A 21,766-nucleotide genomic window follows, 5' to 3' on the forward strand; every position below is an offset into this window, starting at 1 on the left:
ATAAGACCTTAATAAGACCTGTTGTTACATATGGGATGGAACGACGATTAACAAGAAAAAGGAAGATAGCCTTCTGAAATTTGAAAGAAAAATAATGAGAACAATACTGGGCCACAATGTAACAAAAGAGGGAGAAATAAGAATGAACACAAATGCCGAAATTGAAGAAAAATTAAAGAGAGAAAATATAGTCAGATACAAAAAATTAACCGAACGCAAATACGGGATATTTAGGCGTCCCGAGAGACTTTTTCGGGACGCCGGGACAAATCGTTAAAAAACGGGACAATCCCGTTTTTACGGGACGTTTGGTCACCTTATGGTAGAGGAATATCGGGCTGTTCCTTAGGCGGGGAAAACACATCTTATTCATTCGATGCCAAACAGATTTCGAGTAGTCATTGCTGCGAGAGCTAGACATAATCGCTATTGAATTGTTTTGTTTTGTTGTTAATTTTGTTTTGTGTTGTTAATTTTAGTGCATTTTTATTTACAGCTTTTACAAGAAAAGAGATATTCGGATAATTCAAAAAACAACACCTTAGGTATGCCTTCGAGATAATACGAAAGGACTAAGAAACAAAATCCGCCCTTCAATTTTTCCACAAAATTTTTTAAACTTAGGAGAAAATACAACGCTTCCATTCACCCCCGTATAATGCCATCTAAGCAAAAAATTTTTGTTACCAAAATAATAACAAACGATGTCAATACATGTACCTACAAACTGATGCAAGAATTTTGAAAATCGGAGTACAAATAATAAAGTTATAAATTGCCAAACTCAATCAAAAATTTTAGTGGCGGAATTTTGTGCCGGGGAGTATATATCACAATAATTTACATTTTTGCACATTGCCTAACAAATTCGTAATTGAAATCTTCGAATTTGTTGTTTTTGTTGTGGAATTCCGAAATATATATATTATTTTCCGCATATTACTCAAGCATATAATCAAAACTGCTTTCTCATGGCTGTGAAGTAAATTCCACCTTTGGTTAGTAGTGGTTCACTCAACCTCAACCGGTACCCGTATGATAGTCGATGTCAGTCACAGTCACGTCGTCGTAAACGCAGATAGAACAATCCATTAATTATTATCTTCTACACGCTATTCGGCGTTAACTACAATAAAGTATCCTTCGATCTGTAGTTTCCATTAATCAATTGATAACTGCGCTATGTTTTACCGTATTAAGAAGATTCTCGTGTGTTCGTGAAGTGAAGTAGTTTGTATGAAATCGGAAAATGTTTAAAAGACAGAGATCGAAAAATAGTGGTTCTCCGCTCCAAAACGGTGAATCGCAACATTCTCACATGGAGAACAGTGTCCCTGTGTCACCAGTTTCCAAAAATACGCTGCAATTCTATTGCCAACTGGCCCATGGTAGTCCGACAGCTTTCGTATCAGGATTTTCTAATGTGCGAGAGCTCTATGGGAAAATTGGAGAGTGCTTTGAAATGTCACCATCTGAGGTAAATATAAAAATGAATGCGAAAGAATAGAATAGTTCTACATTTACATCTCTACATTTAACTGATACAATCTTATTAAAAAGAAATTAAAAAAATATCGTGTAGGCTGATTATCGGCAGAACAACAAATGACCTTCCTATAACAATACAATCATGGATGTTAAATTAAAGTGACCTAGTACCAACTAGTTTATTTCGTATTGATCATATTCATTTATCAATTATGTATGACCACATATATGCATATTGCAATTTCAGTTAATAACAATTAAATATTTTAAATACAATAAAAATTTTATAAAATTTTAGTCCTGTCTCCAGGGGGGTACAACGGCCTCCTTAATTCAGATGGACTTACCCAAGTTTTTTTTATGTATTTTGACCCGTAAAACACGAATTTTTTGGATAACAGTTGATCCGGATGTCGGTAAGATTGTTATAAACAAAGAACTTGAGGAATCGCATAACAGCGATTTATCGAAAACAAAACATTTTTTTGTCATTCTAAGCAAAAAATGTTTTTACAAGTTTTTTTCGTAGGATGTATAGTTTTCGACATAAACGCTGTTAAACTTTCAAAAAATCGACAAATTGCAATTTTTGAACCCGAATAACTTTTGATTAAAAAATAAAATAGCAATTCTGCTTACCGAATTTGAAAGTTCAAGTCAAATTATATCGGTTTTGGTTATTTTCATTGCTAAAAATTAATTTTTTTATTGTTAAACAAAGCTATAAACACATAGGGCTTGAATGATGTTCTCAATTCGATTCTAATTTAAAATAGAACGAGTAGGCGCGCCTACAGACAATATTACGTACAGTCGGAAAAATGAAAGAATACCCATGAACGATCACATCAATGACATATTATTCAGATTATTAACAATCCATCTCTCCCGTTTGTTATTTATGAAAAAAAAAGAATGTGTGTGTACTTTGTACGCACGTAAGAAGTTATACTTCTATTATATGATTTAAACGAAATTAATATACTTTTTATTTATATTTTATTTAAATATTAAACTAATTTATACTTACTACTTCTCAAACATTTTTATTAAAACAGTGCCAAAAATTAAAATAATAAAAGAATAAAACACACACAAACACATTAAAAATGCCACAAATTATTTCTGAACATTAATTGTCGGAAATTTTTTTAACTAATTACGTATTTTCTGAAAATAAAATTATATAATAAATATACTTACAATCACAAAATGTATAAAAAAAATAAAAAAATAAAAGTTTTTATTGGGATTCGAACCAGCTATCAGCGCGGTTGGTATATTGGGGTTCATTCGCCTTAATCGCTTCGCCACGGAGGCAATGTGTCATTATGTGCGAAGATCGACTAACTAAACGGATTAAGCTTTTGACATTTTTGAATTAAATTAAATTATTTTGATTTTGAATTGAAATGATTTAGAATTAAAAAAATACAACAAAACATAGAGTAAGAAAACAATATATTAGGTGAACATTGATAGAAATTTTGATGGTTATCAAATTATGTAAATAAAAGTATTACATACTATGTATTTTGGTAGGTTCAAATAGGTAGGTACCTATGATACATTTACAATTATTACGTACCTGTTGCTTTTAAAAACTATTTAAATGTCACTACAATTATAAACTTTTTTGTTTCTGTCCTCACAACAATAAAACTAATATATTATACATTTGTTTACCTTCATATTGAACAATTATTTATTATTGACAGATCATTTCAACACCCAATCAGAGCCCGTATAACGACTAATACCATACTGTCGGTGTGCGCATGCGCGCAGATCAATATAAATTCACCCTCAATCTCAATCGCGCCTAAAGAAGTATAACTTCAAAAACAGCAAATAGGGCTTTTCATCGATTGTCATTTGTTTCGAGCTTCTGTCATATGTTGTATAATCTGTGTATAATATTAATATACACGGATTATACGACATTTGACAGAAGCTCGAAATAAATGACTGTGAATGAAAAGCCATATACAAAATATGTGATTGATCTGATCGTTCATGGGTATTCTTTCATTTTTCCAACTGTACATTAAAACGCATGCATTGGGCACGGGAAACACTATGTGTTTATAGCTTTGTTTAACAATAAAAAAATCCATGAATATAATGAAAATAATCAAAACCAATAGAATTTGACTTAAACTTTCAAATGCAGTAAGCAGAATTGCTATTTTATTTTTTAATCAAAAGTTATTCGGGTTCAAAAATTGTAATTTTTCGATTTTTTGAAAGTTCAACCGCGGTTATCTCGAAAACTATGCATCCTACGAAAAGACTTGTAAGAACATTTTTTGCTTAGAATCACCCAAAAAATACAAAAAATGTTTTTTTTTGCGAGAAATCGCTGTTATGTAATTCCTCAAGTTCTTTGTTTATAACAATCTTATCGACATCCGGATCAACTGTTACCCAAAAAATTCGTGTTCTATGGGTCAAAATACATAAAAAAAACTTGGGTAAGTCCATCTGAATTAAGGAGGCCGTTGTACCCCCTGGCAACAGGACTATTTACATGGTTCAGGTTCAATAGAGAAGGAAACACAAAACTCATTATTTTATAAATAAAACACTGGAACTGCAACCTTTCAAAGTTTCACAAAAATCGCTATGATAAAATCATGTATACATGGTGTTTTATTAAGAATTGTCCATATATTGTAATAACTGGAGAAACCTTAGGCCAAATACGAAGATTTAACCTAAAACACTTAAATAAAATGTGGCTCCTTACTGAGTTACAGGGTGTTTTATTTAAAATTTTAAAAACTATTTTGTACCCAGTACCTAGGTACTTTAAAACCATTTACCATATCCCTGTCTTACTTGACAGGAAGTGTAGTTACTGTACGTATATGTTAAATAAACGTTTCTGGCTACTAACCGAGGCGTACGACGGGGGAAAGTGAATGATTGACACTTCCCAAATTCTACGCCGCTGGCGGAATAAATTTTAGTGCAATTTTTTTATTCTCCAATACTTTCTATGTAAATAATATACTCTCCATTCGTAACAACAAAGTCATTATTTTTCGAGATATTTAAAGTTAAAAATGAAGCGACACAGTTATTTTGACTAATGTAGGTATTAATAGTAAATTATGTGTTTTTGGGTCATAAGTCATAAGATTGCATATATTACGCAAATGCATTTTTAATCACTAATAACAAAAAACATAATATTATCTATTGAAATTTATTAAAACGAATAGATGCATTCAACATTTAAAAACAAATTAGGGTTCTAAAAGAAACCGTTTTGTTATAATCTAAATTAAAGAACAATTTTAATAACACGAAAATATAAAAAAAAACATTTAAACTATCGATTAGACAAAAAGATGTGTTTTTTGATATTTTTGTGTTATTAAAATTTTTCTTTTATTTAGATTATAACCAAAGAGTTGTATTTAGAACAACAATTTTTTTTAAATGTTCTATTCGTTTTAAGAAAATTTAATAAATAACATTATATTTTTTGTTATTAGCGATTAAAGATTCATTTGCGAAATAAAATGTAATCGTCTGATCCCAAAACACCGACATAATTATTAATACCTATAATATACATTAGTCAAAATAACTGTGTCACTTCATTTTTAACTTCAAATATCTCGAAAAATAATGACTTTATCGCTACGAATGGCGAGTATATTATATTATTTACATAGAGGAGAATCGAAAAATTGCACTAAAATTGGAATTCCGTCAGTCGCGTAGAATTTGCTAAGGGTAAACCATTCACCTTGCCCCGTCGTACGCCTCTGGTAGTAGCCAGAAACGTTTATTTAACATAATTTGGGTGCACAGTACCTACACTTCCTGCCAATTATGACAAGGATATGTTAAATGATTTTATAGTACCTACTGGGTACAAATAATTTTTAAATTTTTAAATAAAAACCCTGTAACTCAATAAGGAGCCACATTTTATTTAAGTGTTTTAGGTTAAATCTAAAGTGTTAAATCTAAGGTTTCACTAGTTACTATATGGACAATTCTAAATGAAACACCCTGTATCGTGTACACGATTTTACAATAAAATCATGTTACATATTACTTCGTTGGCTCGCCTTTGTAAACTTTTTTAAGTGAATTATTTCAAGATGATCCTTTCTAGAATAATTGATGCTCTTTGTTGGAGAATTGGTTCTTCTGTCTTTCTAGGTCACTAATATGAGACGCTCACTAAATCAGTTCATCTCGTCTTTTTCTCCGTTTACTCTCTGGACGAATATGTACAATTCTTTGCAATTCTCCTATTGCTTATAGATGTTTTTGATTGACCATATCTTACTTAATCAGACTTCTTCGTCTGCTCTAGTGATGGTTCTTTTTTAATTATTGCCTGGTCTCCTCTATTTCTTTCTCCTTTGTGTTAATATGACATTCAAGTATTTTTCTGGCTTTAGTCAAGTATTTTTTTCCGTCTTTCCACAATATGTGGCCAATCTATTTCCATTTTTTTCTTATTAATTCTAGAAGACTTGTTTTGTAGTTTCATCATGATTACAAAAGACCCCGCAGAAACCTTATGGGAAATGGCTCTCTGTCAAATGCTCTGAAACTTTGGGTTCTCGTAGTCCTTGATGTGTACAACTAAAGACTCAATGGGCGCATAGCTCCAAAAAATCATGGTTTTAAGATATAAGCCTCTGAAGGTATAGGTACAGTGAGGACGTTTGAGTTGGAATAAATTCATTTTCTCGAGAATGGGCGACTCTGGAGATAAATTACAAATCAGGTCGATTTTTATTTTTAAATTATAATTTTTTGCCATATATATCATACTAGTGACGTCATCCATCTGGGCGTGATGGCGCAATCGATGATTTTTTTAAATAAGAATAGGGATCGTGTGATAGCTCATTTGAAAGGTTATCAAATTCTCTATTCAATAATATAAACATTAACAATATTATTTATACAGGGTGCCCAAAAAAATTATTTTAATTAAATTAATTGAGACAAAAAGAAGAATGTATATAATTTATTCAATTCGAAATACATTTTACTGTTGTCCTAAACCAGGAAAAAATGTTTATTTGATAAATAAATATTGTTTTTCGCTTAAATTCAATATTAAAGCTGCCACCCACCTGCCTCTTAGCAGTTTGAACATTTAGTTTAAGCGAAAGGGGTCGTGTGATAGCTTATTTGAAAGGTTATTTGGGTCCCGGTGAATTCGTAACTATTTTAATCCCCCATCTTAATTACAGGCCAATTGGTAACTCTGACCCTCTCAGGTAATTTTTCGGTAACCGATCAACTACCGGTGAATTCGTAACTAAATAAAGGTTAAATCTTTTAGACTTGAAATAAACATATGGAAAATCTCTTTGATTTTAAATTATCAGATGGATTTAAATAATTTATCATTGCTAAACATCTAAAAAATATTAAATTTACAATTACTTAATAAAAAACAAGCTCGTGTAGAGCTATACTTGATGGGAAATAATATTTTAACACGTGTTAATGAAACACTATAATATTGTTTCAATTATTTTATTAAGATATTTCAATTTTTGCTATTTTTTATAGGTACATATAGTACAAAAATATAATGTTTTTAAGCGAACCAAGAAACATTCGGTTTAGATTTAAGGTATTAGATTTAATCAATGGTTTCGAATTCACTTGAAAAAAGTTTCAGGTTGGCAGGTCAGGTAAAAAAAAGTTACGAATTGGCCGGTGTACATTTTGATTTGAAAATTGTTGTCATTAAAACTTACGAGTTGGCGCGTGTCCGGTTATTTAATTCTCTATTTCTATTCATTAATATAAACATTAACAAAATTATTTATACAGGGTGCCCAAATTTTTTTTTACTTAAATTAATTGAGACAAAAAGAAGAATGTATATAATCTATTTAATTCGAAATACATTTTACTGCTGTCAGAAAAGAGAAAAAAATGTTAATTTGAAAAATTAACATTGCTTTTCGCTTAAATTAAATGTTCAAACTGCTAAGAGGCAGGTGGGTGGCAGCTTTAATATTGAATTTAAGCGAAAAACAATATTTATTTATCAAATAATCATTTTTTCCTGTTTTCGGACAACAGTAAAATGTATTTCGAATTAAATAAATTATATACATTCTTCTTTTTGTCTCAATTAATTTAATTCAAAAATTTTTTTTGGGCACCCTGTATAAATAATTATGTTAATATTTATATTATTGAATATAGAATTGAATAGCCTTTCAAATGAGCTATCACACGACCCCTATTCTTATTTAAAAAAATCATCGATTGCACCATCACGCCCTGATGGATGACGTCACTAGTATGATATATATACCAAAAAATTGTAATTTAAAAATAAAAATCGACCTGATTTGTAATTTATCACCAGAGTCGTCCATTCTCGAGAAAATGAATTTATTCCAACTCAAACGTCCTCACTGTACCTATAACTTCAGAGGCTTATATCTTAAAACCATGATTTTTTTGGAGCTATGCGCCCAGTGAGTCTTTTGTTGTACATATCAAGGACTACCAGAACCCAAAGTTTCAGAGCATTTGACAGAGAGCCATTTCCCATAAGGTTTCTGCGTGGTCCTTTCTGCTCCATGAATTATATTATTTTATGTCAGAAAGTTTTTACTTTTATATTAATATTAGTTTTATATTATTTTAATACATTTACTAAAAATTTTAATTTCTGTTATTCTTGTCTGTATATACCATTTGTATTCCCTCTGGGAATACTACTGCATCTTGATTGTAAATTTAGTATAGTATTGTATCGTCTGTATATCTGGGCTTATTCACTAGTGTTACGTTAGTTGCAGCTCCGGATTTACCACTAGGCCGACTAGGCCGACTAGGCCGCAGCGTTTTCTAAAAAAAATTTTTTGGTAAAAAAATTGCATTTTCATTTTCCAAAATTAATTAATATTTACCGCTACTGGAAATCGAGTACATTACTTTTCTATCTAAACAATACAATCTAATTAAAATAACCAACGTTCATATCAAAAAATTTTTGTATTTTTAATATTTTTATTTTTGAGTACCGTAGTATATTACTATTATAGTTCATATTATTTTGCTTGTTCTTTTACTTATAATGTCTTTTCAACTTATAATGTCAATATTTTTACAAATAACTGCTGTTTGCTAACTTTTTGAGACCCGTGTTGAGCTGCCCCCCCCCCCACTTACAAAAATCAAAAAAAAATAGCCCTGATTTATGAGCTATTTATGAGCTCTCATATTCCGCAAACTAAAAATTTTGAGCTCGTTCCACTGAGCAGGAATTTGATAGGTACTTTAGTGGGGGGGGGGGGGGGGGCTGAGTCAGCCCCCCCCACTACTTAAAAATAGGAATATTGAATCAGTTTTTGCGGCAGAATTACGAGCTATTTATGAGCTCTTGAAATTATATAGTTTCGATTTTTGAGCTCATCCCCTTCACCCCCAAACAACCCTTTAATTGATTTAACATAAGAGAAAAATGCTGAGAAAACTTAAAATATATCGTATTGCGGATATAATTCCTATAACTTATATACTCTAAGAATAAACTATTAAATCACGTGCATTTCGATTATTGGGCTACAACCCCTTCGCGAGAAAACCACCCTATCTTCCCGGCTTAGAGAAAGTTGTACTTAAAATGCATTAAACTAATTATTTGGCGACGACATATCATTGAATAATATATAAGCTTCCAAATTACGCGAATTTAGATCAGTAAATTGCAATTTATTTTGTATAGTGCAGTCAATGAAGGTAAAAATCAACGATTACCTTCAATTTCGGTGAACCTTCATCGATTTTCACGAAAATTGGTCAGTGGTTGGAGGATACGTCAAGAAACAAAGGTGACATGGTACTACCTTGCGCCTTTACTCTGAGGGTGGATACCGCCCCTTCTCGGGGGTGAAAATTATTTTATTAAAAATAACTGCACAAATCAATAAAAGAACAAATTAAAAGCAAAATTTATTATATAAAGTTAATAAAATAAGTCAATACTTTTTAAGCTATTAAAGATCAAAGATTTTAATTATTCGTGAAACAAATGCATGTTATATAGCGGTTTTTCGTAAATCACTGAAAAACTGTAAGTTTTTACAAAAAAGTTAATAGTAGTTTAATTCGTAAAGCTTATATTCTAAGAATAAACTCTTAAATCACGTGCCTTTCGATTATAGAGTTACAACCCCTTCGCAAGAAAACCATCCCATATTCCCGGCTTAAGAGAGAGTTGTACTTAAAATAATTTAAATTAATTATTTGGAGACTACATATTGTTTAATAATTTATGAGCTTGCAAAATATACGCATGTCAATTATTGAATTGCCATTTTCTTTCTATAGTGCAGTCACTGAAGGTAAAAATCAACTATGACCTTCGATTTCGGTAAATCTCCATTCATTTTCACGAATTAACAATAACAACTTGGGGTTTTAACCTGGGGTATATGTCAACCCTTCTCGGGGGTGAAAATTACTTTATTAAAAATAACCCCACAAATCGAGAGAGGGACAAATTGTAAGCAAAATTTGTTATATAATGTGATTAAAATAAATTTATACTTTTTGAGTTATTAAAGATCAAATATTTTAATTTTTGTGAAAGAAAATGCATGTTTTGAAGCGATTTTTCATAAATAACTCAAAAACTGTAAGTTTTTACAAAAAAGTGTTTATCACTAAAATTGAAGCCAATAAAAAATATAATAAATTGCTTACTTGAAAAACCCTTTAATGTTAATTTAAAGTAAGTTATTGGTAATTAAATGTATATTTTTTTCTGCGACTGTTCAAATCTAAGGATTCAAGCTTAAATAACGGGAAAGAGATGCATTTTATAACACTTAGATACTAAATACTTATCAAAGTACTTAGAAATACCAAATACCTATCCAAAATGAGCTCCAGAAAAAGTTGATAGCATCAAAATCCGCTCATTAATTTTCATGAAAATGAATGCAGATTTACCGAAATCGAAGGTCATAGTTGATTTTTACCTTCAGTGACTGCACTATAGAAAGAAAATGGCAATTCAATAATTGGGATGCGTATATTTTGCGAGCTCATAAATTATTAAACGATATCTAGTCGACAAATAATTAATTTTTAATTATTTTAAGTACAACTCTCTCTCTTAAGCCGGGAATATGGGATGGTTTTCTTGCGAAGGGGTTGTATCTCAATAATCGAAAGGCGCGTGATTTAAGAGTTTATTCTTAGAATATAAGCTATACGAATAAAACTACTATTAACTTTTTTGTAAAAACTTACAGTTTTTCAGTGATTTACGAAAAACCGCTTCAAAACATGCATTTTTTTCACGAATAATTAAAATTTTTTGATCTTTAATAACTTAAAAAGTATTGACTTATTTTAATAACTTTATATAATACATTTTGCTTATAATTTGTTCTTTTATAGATTTGTGCAGTTATTTTTTATAAAATAATTTTTCACCCCGAGAAGGGGCGGTATCCACCCTCAGGGTAAAGGCGCAAGGTGGTATCATGTCACCTTTGTTTCTTGATGTATCCTCTAACCACTGACCAATTTTCGTGAAAATCGATGAAGGTTCACCGAAATTGAAGGTAATCGTTGATTTTTACTTTCAGTGACTGCACTATATAAAATAAATTGCAATTTACTGATTTAAATGCGCGTAATTTGAAAGTTTATAAATTATTAAATGATATGTAGTCGCCAATTAATTAATTTAATGCATTTTAAGTACAACTTTCTCTTAAGCCGGGAAGATAGGGTGGTTTTCTTGCGAAGGGGTTGTAGCTCAATAATCGAAATGCACGTGATTTAATAGTTTATTCTTAGAGTATATATGCTATAGGAATTATATCCACAATACGATGTATTTTAAGTTTTCTCAGCATTTTTCTCTTAAGTTATATCAATTAAAGGGTTGTTATAATTTCAAGAGCTTATAAATAGCTCGTAATTCTGCCGCAAAAACCGATTCAATATTCCTATTTTTAAGTAGTGGGGGGGGGGGCTGACTCAACCCCCCAACACTAAAGTATTAAATTTCTGCTCAGTGGAACGAGCTCAAAATTTTTAGTTTGCGGAATATGAGAGCTCATAAATAGCTCATAAATCAGGGCTATTCGTTTTTTAATTTTTGCAAGTGGGGGGGGGGGCAGCTCAACACGGGTCTTTTTGAGTTAGGTATATATATTTTCTATAATTGGATATAATAGAAATTGTTGTTGAAGCTGTTTTGGAATTTTAGCCAAATTTGTAAACCAAGAATATTCAATTAGTGAATACAACTTTTCAGCCTATTTATGTACCGTATTCAAATAGAACATTAGTGGCATTTTTCTTCATTTATGTTATGCTTTGTATGTTGTATCAATTTTAAAAAGTAAAATTAAAATAATCGTTATGTATTAATACGATCGTCTAAGTTCCGAATATAGGTCGATCTGTACCCATCTGCTTGCCGGATGAAACATTTTTTTATTAAATTTCATACATAGACAAATATTTCTAGCATGGGTTGCCTATCAAAATCGTGTCATAGCTATCCTTAAGGGGGCCGTAAAGGTTATGATCAATATTTCAAGCACATTTTTTTTAAAGTATGATAGAAAAAATTCAAGGAAAAATATTGAAAAACAAGCTAACGGTGGCAAATTTTTGAAGACACCTCAAAATATAATGAATTTTGCGGTGGGCATCAGAACTCATCATTGGATCATGGTAAATGAAAAATTTAAACAGATTTTATTATCTTCGAGTTTTTCGAGGTAACCCTCTAAAGTTTTTTTTAGTTTTATCGACTTTTGAGTTTTTGATATCACTCAGAAGTCAAAACAACGATTTTTTTTTGCAAAAAGGGCGAAAATCAATATATTTATTATTGTTAAACAAAAAATAAGCATAAAACAAAAAACATCTCGACAGCGTTACCTCAAGGAATGTCTACAGAAAATATAATATACAAAATTCCAGGTGGGTCGGTCAAGTATATAGTTTTTGAGTTACAATATCTAGAGCCTTTGAAAAAAGCAGTTTTGAGGAAAAAGCGTTTAAAGTATAGTCAACTTTTATTTTAAATTTCTTTTTTGTCTCTTAAATCATAAAGTAATGCACGCCGGAATATCTTTTTGAATCGTGGAGTAATTTACAAAAGAAAATGAGAACAGCTGTTGACCGTTGTTCATTACGTTCAAGCGTGCTGACGTGAACCTGCTGCAAAGCGAGTCGAAAATAGGGATATTCAACACTATCTCCCTACCTTCGACTCGCTTTGCAGCAACTTCTCCCCAGCGCGCTTGAGCGTAGTGAGAAACGGTTAACAGCTGTTCTGATTATCTTTTGTAAATTACCCCGCGATTCAAAAACATATTCCGGTGTGCATCATTTTACGATTTGACAGACAAAAAAGAAATTAAAAATAAAAGTTGGAAATACTTTAAACGCGTTTTTGGCTGTAGACATTGTAACTCAAAAACTACTTGAACAACTCACCTGGAATTTTGTATATATTTTCTTTAGATATTCCTTGAGGTAACACTGTTGAGATATTTTTTGTTTTATGCTTATTTTTTGTTTAACAATAATAACAATTTTGATTTTCATCCTTTTTTGCAAAAAAATTCGTTATTTTGACTTCTGAGTGAGCAATGACTCAAAATTTGATTAAACTAAAAAACTCTACAGCGTTAGCTCGAGAAACTCATAAGCTAATAAAATCTTTTTGAATTTTTTATTTACCATGATCCAACGATGAGTTCTGATGTCCACCGCAAAATTCATTGTTTGTTGAGGTGTCTTTAAAAATTTGCCACCGTTGGCTTATTTTTCAATATTTTTCCTTGAATTTTTTCTTGAATAATCTATGAACTGTACTGAAAATGACTATTTAATTTAAAAATAAAATAATACTACCATACATTAAAAAAATGTGCTTGAAATATTGATTTCAACCCCTACACCCCCTTAAGGATAGCTAGGACACGATTTTGATAGGCAACCCATGCTAGAAATATTTGTCTATGTATGAAATTTAATAAAAAAAAAATGTTTCATCCGGCAAGCAGATGGGTACAGATCGACCTATGTATATTCGGATCCCGTACTATGAAATGTGCTTTATGCTTTAATTACATAATCGTAAAGTTATCAGGGGCCGCTCGGGGTAATTTGGCCTAGGGCCGCAAGTATCCTAAATCCGGCACTGGTTAGTTGATATGCCTTCGTTGATGTCTTCTAGCAAAGTACAGATTGCCATGATGGTCGCCAACATCCGAAACGGATAGGCACTACAAGAAGAAGAAGATGTCTTCTAGTGCCTCTTAAACATTTCTTCTGAGCGCATATTAAAAAGTAGAGGGGATAGCACACATCATTGTCGTACTCCTCTTCTTATTGGAATCTCTTTAGATTTTTATTGGTCTGCTCGAATTATGGCTTTCTGATATCGGTATAAAGGCTATAGCGGGATAAAATGGTCAAAAATGCCCCCGCACCGATCAGCCCCGCTACTTATTTTTTCGATAAAGGATATAAAATTATGTCCTCATGCAAATTTTTAGATTCCCAAATGTCCTAGAACCTCTTAAATCGAGAAAAGAGGAATTTTTAGGTTTTATTTTTTTGTGAGCGCAATTTTAACTTAAAAAATCTGAAAAAATTCGAGATGATGTATATTTTGAATACAAAACAGCCTGATTTTTTTCAGATTTTTGTAATAAAAAATTAGCTCAGCAAAAATTTTTGAAATCTTCAAAAAAAATTTAGGTTATGTAAATATCATTTGGCCAACTTTTAAATAGTATTTTTTTGTATGTTTTTTGTCGTTCTTTTGAATAGCAGAGGCAGAATTTTTAATATCTGAGCGGAAAGAACGAAAAAATTGAAAAAACCGATTTTTGCTGTCTCGAGATGTATCTCGGGACAGCCAATTTTAGGATTTAGGATCCTGACTACAATAACTTAAGAAAACACTAACAGTGTGAATTTTGTCGTAAAATTTGGTATGTGGGCTTATAATAATATTTAGATCAGCTTTTCCAAAAAATTTTTTTCGATATCTCTAACGCGAAGCAAATCGAATCGCATATCGAAAATTCACCCTGTTCATGGATTCGCAGTAGACCGCGTTTAAAATTTAAATTTCAGTTGACTATTTTAAAAATTGTGAACCATCAACCTGTATGACTGTGCCAAATTTCAAATCTGAATATATTTTGATAGCTGAAATATTAGGGGTGTCTTTATTTTAAATGCGATACACTGTATATTATCAATTTGATAATTTATTGCAACTGATATAGTCGTATTTTTTATACCTAGATTCAAAATATACATTCAAAATACTGGCTAATTCACTAATTTTATCATAAAAAGTTCAAGTTGATTGCATTGAAGTATTGAACCAATTAATGTGTAATAATATAATATACGGAGTGAGGTTTATGTACGGAAACCCTCAAATATCTCGGAAACGGTTAGCACAATTATTATAAATTTTGGTGGGTACGGTTTTTCTAATGCGGCCGATATTATAGTGATAATTACATTGTTGTCAGATCTTCCGTTTTTCTAAAAATCTAATTTTTTTACTTCAATTGGAATACCCTTTCTATTTTTTGCTTTTTAAGCAAATTAAGAAATATTACCCTTAAGAAATATTAATTATTTTTCATGTTATATTCCCTATACCTAAACATCATAATTTCGGAGTTATTGCTACATTTATTTAAAAAGAAAAAAATTTAAACAAATTATAAAAATCAATTTTTTCGGCCCTGGTAGACATTATTTTACGTTCTTTGGACTATTGGGAACAAAAAAAGTTCTTTTATAATGTTTCTCCAAAGTTAAACGAGTTCGAGTTATAAACAATTTAAAACTGAAAAAAATCGAATAATGACGATTTTCAAGGTTCAAAAACACAAATCAAAAATATTATTTTTAAAACTGTCCAGTACACAAATTCAAGTTCAAGCCTTATTTTATCAGTTACCAATAAGTAATTTATGGTTGTTTCATTCTAAAATATTGTTTTTAGTTGTTAATGCAGCCCGATCGCCCGTCCTTTCATATGCGCTTCACTAACAATTATTAAAAAGCAATGTTTTAGAATAAAACGGGCCAAAAAATTTTTTAGCGAGCCCCTAGAAGAAGGGCTTAGCTTGAATTTGGCTACTCACCAGTTTCAAAAATAATATTTTTTATTTGTGTTTTTGAACCTTGAATATCGTCATTATTCGATTTTTTTCAGTTAAATTATTTGGAGCTCGAAAACCATTAACTTTAGAGAAAAATTACAAAAGACCCACAATGATCCAAAGAATGTAACTACACGGGCCGAAAAAATTGATATTTATAATTTGTTTAATTTTTTCTTAAATACATGTAGCAATAAGTCCGAAACTGTGGCATTTAGGTATAGAGAATATAACATGAAAAATAATCAGTATTTCTTAAGGACTTCAAAACGCAAAAAAAATAAGAAAGTTCATGAGATTTCCAGAAAAACGAAAGATCTGACAACAATGTAATTATCAGTAGTAATTGCACAAGAGCTCTAAAATTATTGAATTTTACCCGAGTGACACTTTGACAGTTTTAATTTCACGAGCCGAAGGCGAGTGAAATTATGTCAAAGTGTCACGAGAGCAAAAATTCTATATTAATTTCAGAGGTCGAGTGCAATTTGTTGCGATTATTTCATGAATAAAACTGTTCAAAACCAAAATTTTATTGTAATTTATTTATGTAAGTACCATTAAACACACAGTTTTTATAAATATTAATTTGACGATTGAAAGTCATCACTTTTATAATTTTTAAAACATTAATTGTCATTAATGTCACTGAATGTATTTTTTCGTAGCAACGAAGGGCATCTGACGTAATATACTTAACGACGGGAGATTATCAAAAATTATCGATTTATTTCAGATTTCTGTAGCTTTATATTGGTCAGAATCTCCTATGAATGGAATAATCACTATAATATCGCCTGCATTAGAAAACCCCTACCCACCAAAACCTATAAAAATTATGCAAGATGTTTCCGAGATAACTGAGGGTTTCTATACATAAAACTCACTCTGTATATTATAATTATTATAATATTATATTAATACGCATTAATTGGTTCAATACTTCAATGCAATCAATTTGACTTTTTATGATAAAATTAGTGAATTAGTCAGTATTTTCAATGTATATTTTGAAGCTAGGTATAAAATATACGACTATATTAGTTGCAATAAATTATCAAATTGACAATATACAGTGTGTCGCATTTAAGATGAAGGCACCCCTATATTTCGGCAATCAAAATATATACAGATTTGAAATTTGGCACAGTCATACAGGTTAATGGTTCACAATTTTTAAAATGGTCAACTGAAATTTAAATTTTAAACGCGGTCTACTGCGAATCCACGAACAGGGTGAATTTTCGATAGGCGATTCGATTTGCTTCGCGTTAGAGATATCAAAAAAAGTTATTTCGAAAAGCTGTTCCAAATATTATTATAAACCCACATACCAAATTTTATGACAAAATTCAAACTTTTAGTGCTTTTTTTAGTTGCTGTAGTCAGGATCCTAAATCCTAAAATTGGCTGTCTCGAGATGCATCTCGAGACAGCAAAAAACGGTTTTTTCAATTTTTTCGTTCTTTCCGCTCAGATATTAAAAATTCTGCCTCTGCCATTCAAAAGAACGACAAAAGATACACAAAAAAATACTATTTAAAAGTTGGCCAAATTATATTTACATAACCTAAAAATTTTTTGAAAATTTAGAAAATTTTTCCTGGGCTCACTTTTTATTACAAAAATCTGAAAAAAAATCAGGCTATTTTGTATTCAAAATATACATCATCTAGAATTTTTTCAGATTTTTTAAGTTAAAATTGCGCTCACAAAAAAATAAAACCTAAAAATTCTTCTTTTTTCGATTGAATAGGTTCTAGGACCTTTGGGAAGCTAAAAATTTGCATGAGGGCATAATTTTATATCCTTTATCGAAAAAATAAGTAGCGGGGCTGATCGGTGCGGGGACATTTTTGACCATCTTATCCCGCTATAGCCTTTGTAGATTCTCATATCCTGATCATCTATTTCTGTGTCCCGTAATATGTTCGCAAGCTTTCTATGTTGTATTTTGTCGAAGGATTTCTCAAAGTCAACCAGACAGATGAATACATCACAGGTGACATCTCGACACCATTCTATGAGTTATGAGTGTTTGTATAGTAAATAATAACGCCTCATTAGTGCCAAAGCCCTTTTTAAATCACAGTTGGTTTTCTGTTACGCTATCGTCTAGTTTTTTGTAGTCACTTTCATGGATCACTCTCAAGAAAACTTTTAAAACATTGTTCATCAAACTTATCGTCCTATATTCCTCACATTTCATTGCTTTGGGTTTTTGGGTATTGGGATAAACTCAGATATTAGCCATTCTTTCGGAATTTCCCCGGTATAGTAAACTTCGTTGAATAATATTTCCTACTACTTAGTATATCCATGTTGTACTTCTGTGTTAGTAATCCTAAAATTTCTGTAGGTATTTCATCCGGTCCCATAGTTTTATTATTTTTTTATATGTTTTAGTGGTTTTTCAATTTTCCCTTTTTCAGTTCATTTTTACCTCTTGGTTATATATTGTCTCCCTTCTTTCGTCGACTTCGAATAGCTCTTTTATACTTATATTGGTCTCATCTATTTATTTTCTCTGCACTTTCAATTATTATTTTGCTGTTTTTGTAAATTATGTTTCCATTGCCTCTTCTTTATATGCGAGCTGTTTATTTAATTTATCTCTATACCTATTATGATAAAGCTGCCACGTTGTTTATCTAATCTTTCTTTCTCTGCACATTTTTCTGATAGTCACAATGTGGTCAATAGTAGTGCGTAAGAAGGAAACTTGCTGTGTTACTCCTCACTTTCTGATTTAATTTTAATTTCAGCCTTTGTAATATGCTTTTGTCATTCATTTACACTGTTTTATCCTCTTTATATGACTATTTTTTCGTTGATTTATTCTATGTGTTCCTGTCCGGCTCTACATATCTTCTTCTTCAAGTGGCATCTCTGCGACGCAGGCCGGCAATCATCTCACAGTAATTCGGACTCTGCTCTCAAAAGTTCATTTTATGTAGGTACATCCGTACCATTGTCTCAGGTTGCGCAGCCACGATATTCTGCGTCACCCTATGCTTCTTTTTCATTGAATTTTAGCTCCAACTTCAAATCTCTGTGCAGACCAATTTTCTCATTTTGTTAAAACTTGCTCTAGCGTTTTCTATTCTGATTTTGATTTCCTGGAAATAATCACGTGTGGAATTAATCATTGTTCCAAGATATGCATATTGGTCTATTCGTTCGACATTAGTTCCGTTTATGAAGAAATTCTCGTTATTTCTTTTAGTTTACGATATTCTCATAAATTTTGTCTTCTTGACGTTCATTGCTAGACCGTATTCTTGTCCAAACTCTGCTATTCTGGTCACCAGCCTCTGAAGATCCTCAATATTTTCGATTAAGATGACAGTGTCATCCGCCTACCTAATGTGGTTAGTGGGAACTCCATTTACCTTTATTCCAGCTGTCTCACCCTCAAGAGCTTGTTTCAAGATCTCTTCCGAGTAGGCATTAAAAGAATTGGCGACAACAGGCCTCCCTGTCTCACCCCACGTCTGATTTCAATTTCCTATGACAGCTATTCGTTAACACGTACTTTTGCTCGTTGCTTATAGATCGTTGATCTATATATGGAATAGTTTAATCAAGTTAATAAATACATATTATTGTTGTGATAGCCCATATAGCCTGAAGATCTTTCACTTTGTCTCTACATTGATTCGCTTGATACTCTGGGCTAATTAGCAAAATTCATGGAAAAGTTATTTACCAGCAATTTTATTGCTTACCAGCAATTTTATTGCTGGAATCGAATTATAAGATCCTATATATTAATAATATAGGTATGCAAAGTCCGCAGATAGTGTGCTACTTTTTTTATAAACAAAATGGCGCCGACAAATCGTATTTTTTTCAATTATTGCTCTATAACTCCGAAGATTTTAACTTTACAGCAAAAATACCTAAATAAAAATTCACCACAATTAAATTCTGCATAGAGATATGTTTTTCACGATTTGCTCCGACGAAAATTTTCCTCGTAAAATGAGGGTTTTCCTAACAAAAACTATAATTTTCAAATAAAGTTTTAGGTAAGTAATTATTAATTAATAATTAAATAACTTAGTGACATCAAAGATTTCTTGGTATAGATTGTAATTCCAGAAGCCGGTGAAAATTAAATGAATATTTTAGCAACAATTCAATTGTTAATTAACAATTTATGATCGCAATAATAACCAAAATAATCATGATACATTGATCAAACTTATAAAGACTATAAAGATGAGATGCTTGTTTAATATTTTATCGACAAAATATAAATTTTTCTTTTTTTTGCATAATCTTTAAATTTTGAAAAAAAAAATAGTTATAATACGTTGGTCTAATTAGTAAAGTACAAAGAAAGGTTATTTACCAGCAATTTTATTGCTTTAATCGAATTATAAGATCCTATATATTAATAATATAGGTATGCAAAGTGCGCAGATGGTGTGCTACTTTTTTTATAAACAAAATGGCGCCGACAAATCGTATTTTTTTCAATTATTGCTCTATAACTCCGAAGATTTGAACTTTACACCAAAAATACTCAAATAAAAATTCACCCCAATTTAATTCTACATAGAGGCAGGTTTTTTCCGATTTGCTCCAAAGAAAATTTTCCTCGGAAAATGTGGGTTTTCCCAACAAAATCTCGAATTTTCAAATAAATTTTTTGGGCCAGTAATTATTTATCAATAATTATATAGCTTGGTGAAATAAAAGCTTTCTTGGCATAGATTATAAATTCAGAATCCGGTTAAAATGAAACGAATATTTTAGCAACAATTCAATTGTTAATTAACAATTTACAGTCGCAATAACAACCAAAATAATCATGAGACATTGATCAAACTTAGAAAGATTATAAAGGTGTAATGCTTATTTAATATTTTGTCGACAAAATATAAATTTTTCATTTTTTTGCATAATCTTTAAATGTTTAAAAAAAATTGTTATAAACAAATTAACATTTCTTAGAAATTGTTTATTATATTCTAATTTTAAAAAATACTTAAAATGCGTATTTCATAAGTCTTAAAAATGAATGTTTTAAAAAAATTTTCCAACCATTTGCAAAAAACTTAGGAAATAGCAAAATAAATATACGATATCTCCATTGTTTATAATTCAAAGCTTAAAAGTGAGTCTATGGTACAATCTAATTACTCACAAAGGATGTCAAAAATTAGTGCAATGGTTATATTTTAATCAAAGATTAAAAATATTGTAACAAAATAATTATTGACCTACCCTCGTATACCAGCTCCCGTCTCCGCACAGACAGAACACTATCGATGTTTCGAGATACGCCGATGCAGCGCCGATGACGTGCAAGCGGTCACATGGACATAGCTGGAGATATATAGATATTTCTGGAATATCTGTATCGCATATATAAATAGGACATATTTGTAAATAGAGTTAGTCTTAAACTAAAGTTTGTAAAGTAAACTTGTATAAATAAAAAAATAAAGTCGTATATAAATTACGAACCGCTAGTTTTATTGTAATTAGAAGTAATTGCAGTAAATAACCGCTACAGTGGTGTTAACGGTGTGGAGTGTAAATAAATGAAAAGTGAAAAAAAGACTTTTGCACTTTATTCGTCGGGAATAATCGGAGTGCGTTAATTGTTCGGTATTCGGAAAGACTTTTGAACTTTATTCGTCGGGAATAATTGAAGTGCGTTGATTGTTCGGTATTCGGAAAGACTTAGACATTTTGAAAAGTACGTGTGTGCCGACCAAAGATGTTGCTACAAGAACTGACCATAAAACAGCTCCGTGAACAATTAGAAGAGTACGAATTAGACAGCAGTGGGTGCAAGATAGTCCTACAAGCACGACTCAAGGATGTCCTCACGAAGAACGGAGATGACCCAGAGACGTTCCACTTCCAGTCAGCAGAACAAGTAATCTTATCGAAATTAAAAACTGTTTCTGAAACGATCAATGAAACTTGTAGAAAAAGCGACGATAAATTCGAAAATGTTGCTAAAAGATTCGACGAGACTTCTCAAAAGATTGATGAAACTTGTAGAAAAAGCGACGATAAATTCGAAAATGTTGCTAAAAGATTCGATGAGACTTCTCAAATAATTA

General features: G+C 31.0%; 1 protein-coding gene across 1 annotated transcript in view; it reads left to right on the forward strand.

The window, feature by feature from the left end:
• Nucleotides 1-1,003: 1,003 nt before the first annotated feature.
• Nucleotides 1,004-21,766, forward strand: part of LOC126890483 (PDZ domain-containing protein GIPC1-like) — a 194,233-nt gene continuing 173,470 nt past the window's right edge. Inside the window, exon 1 of the mRNA XM_050659465.1 lies at nt 1,004-1,477. Coding sequence (XP_050515422.1) covers nt 1,250-1,477 — 228 coding nt within the window. The 5' untranslated portion in view covers nt 1,004-1,249. The remainder of the gene's footprint in view (nt 1,478-21,766) is intronic.

This window comes from Diabrotica virgifera, chromosome 8 (genome assembly GCF_917563875.1).
Source record: "Diabrotica virgifera virgifera chromosome 8, PGI_DIABVI_V3a".
Classification (NCBI taxonomy): Eukaryota; Metazoa; Arthropoda; class Insecta; order Coleoptera; family Chrysomelidae; genus Diabrotica; species Diabrotica virgifera.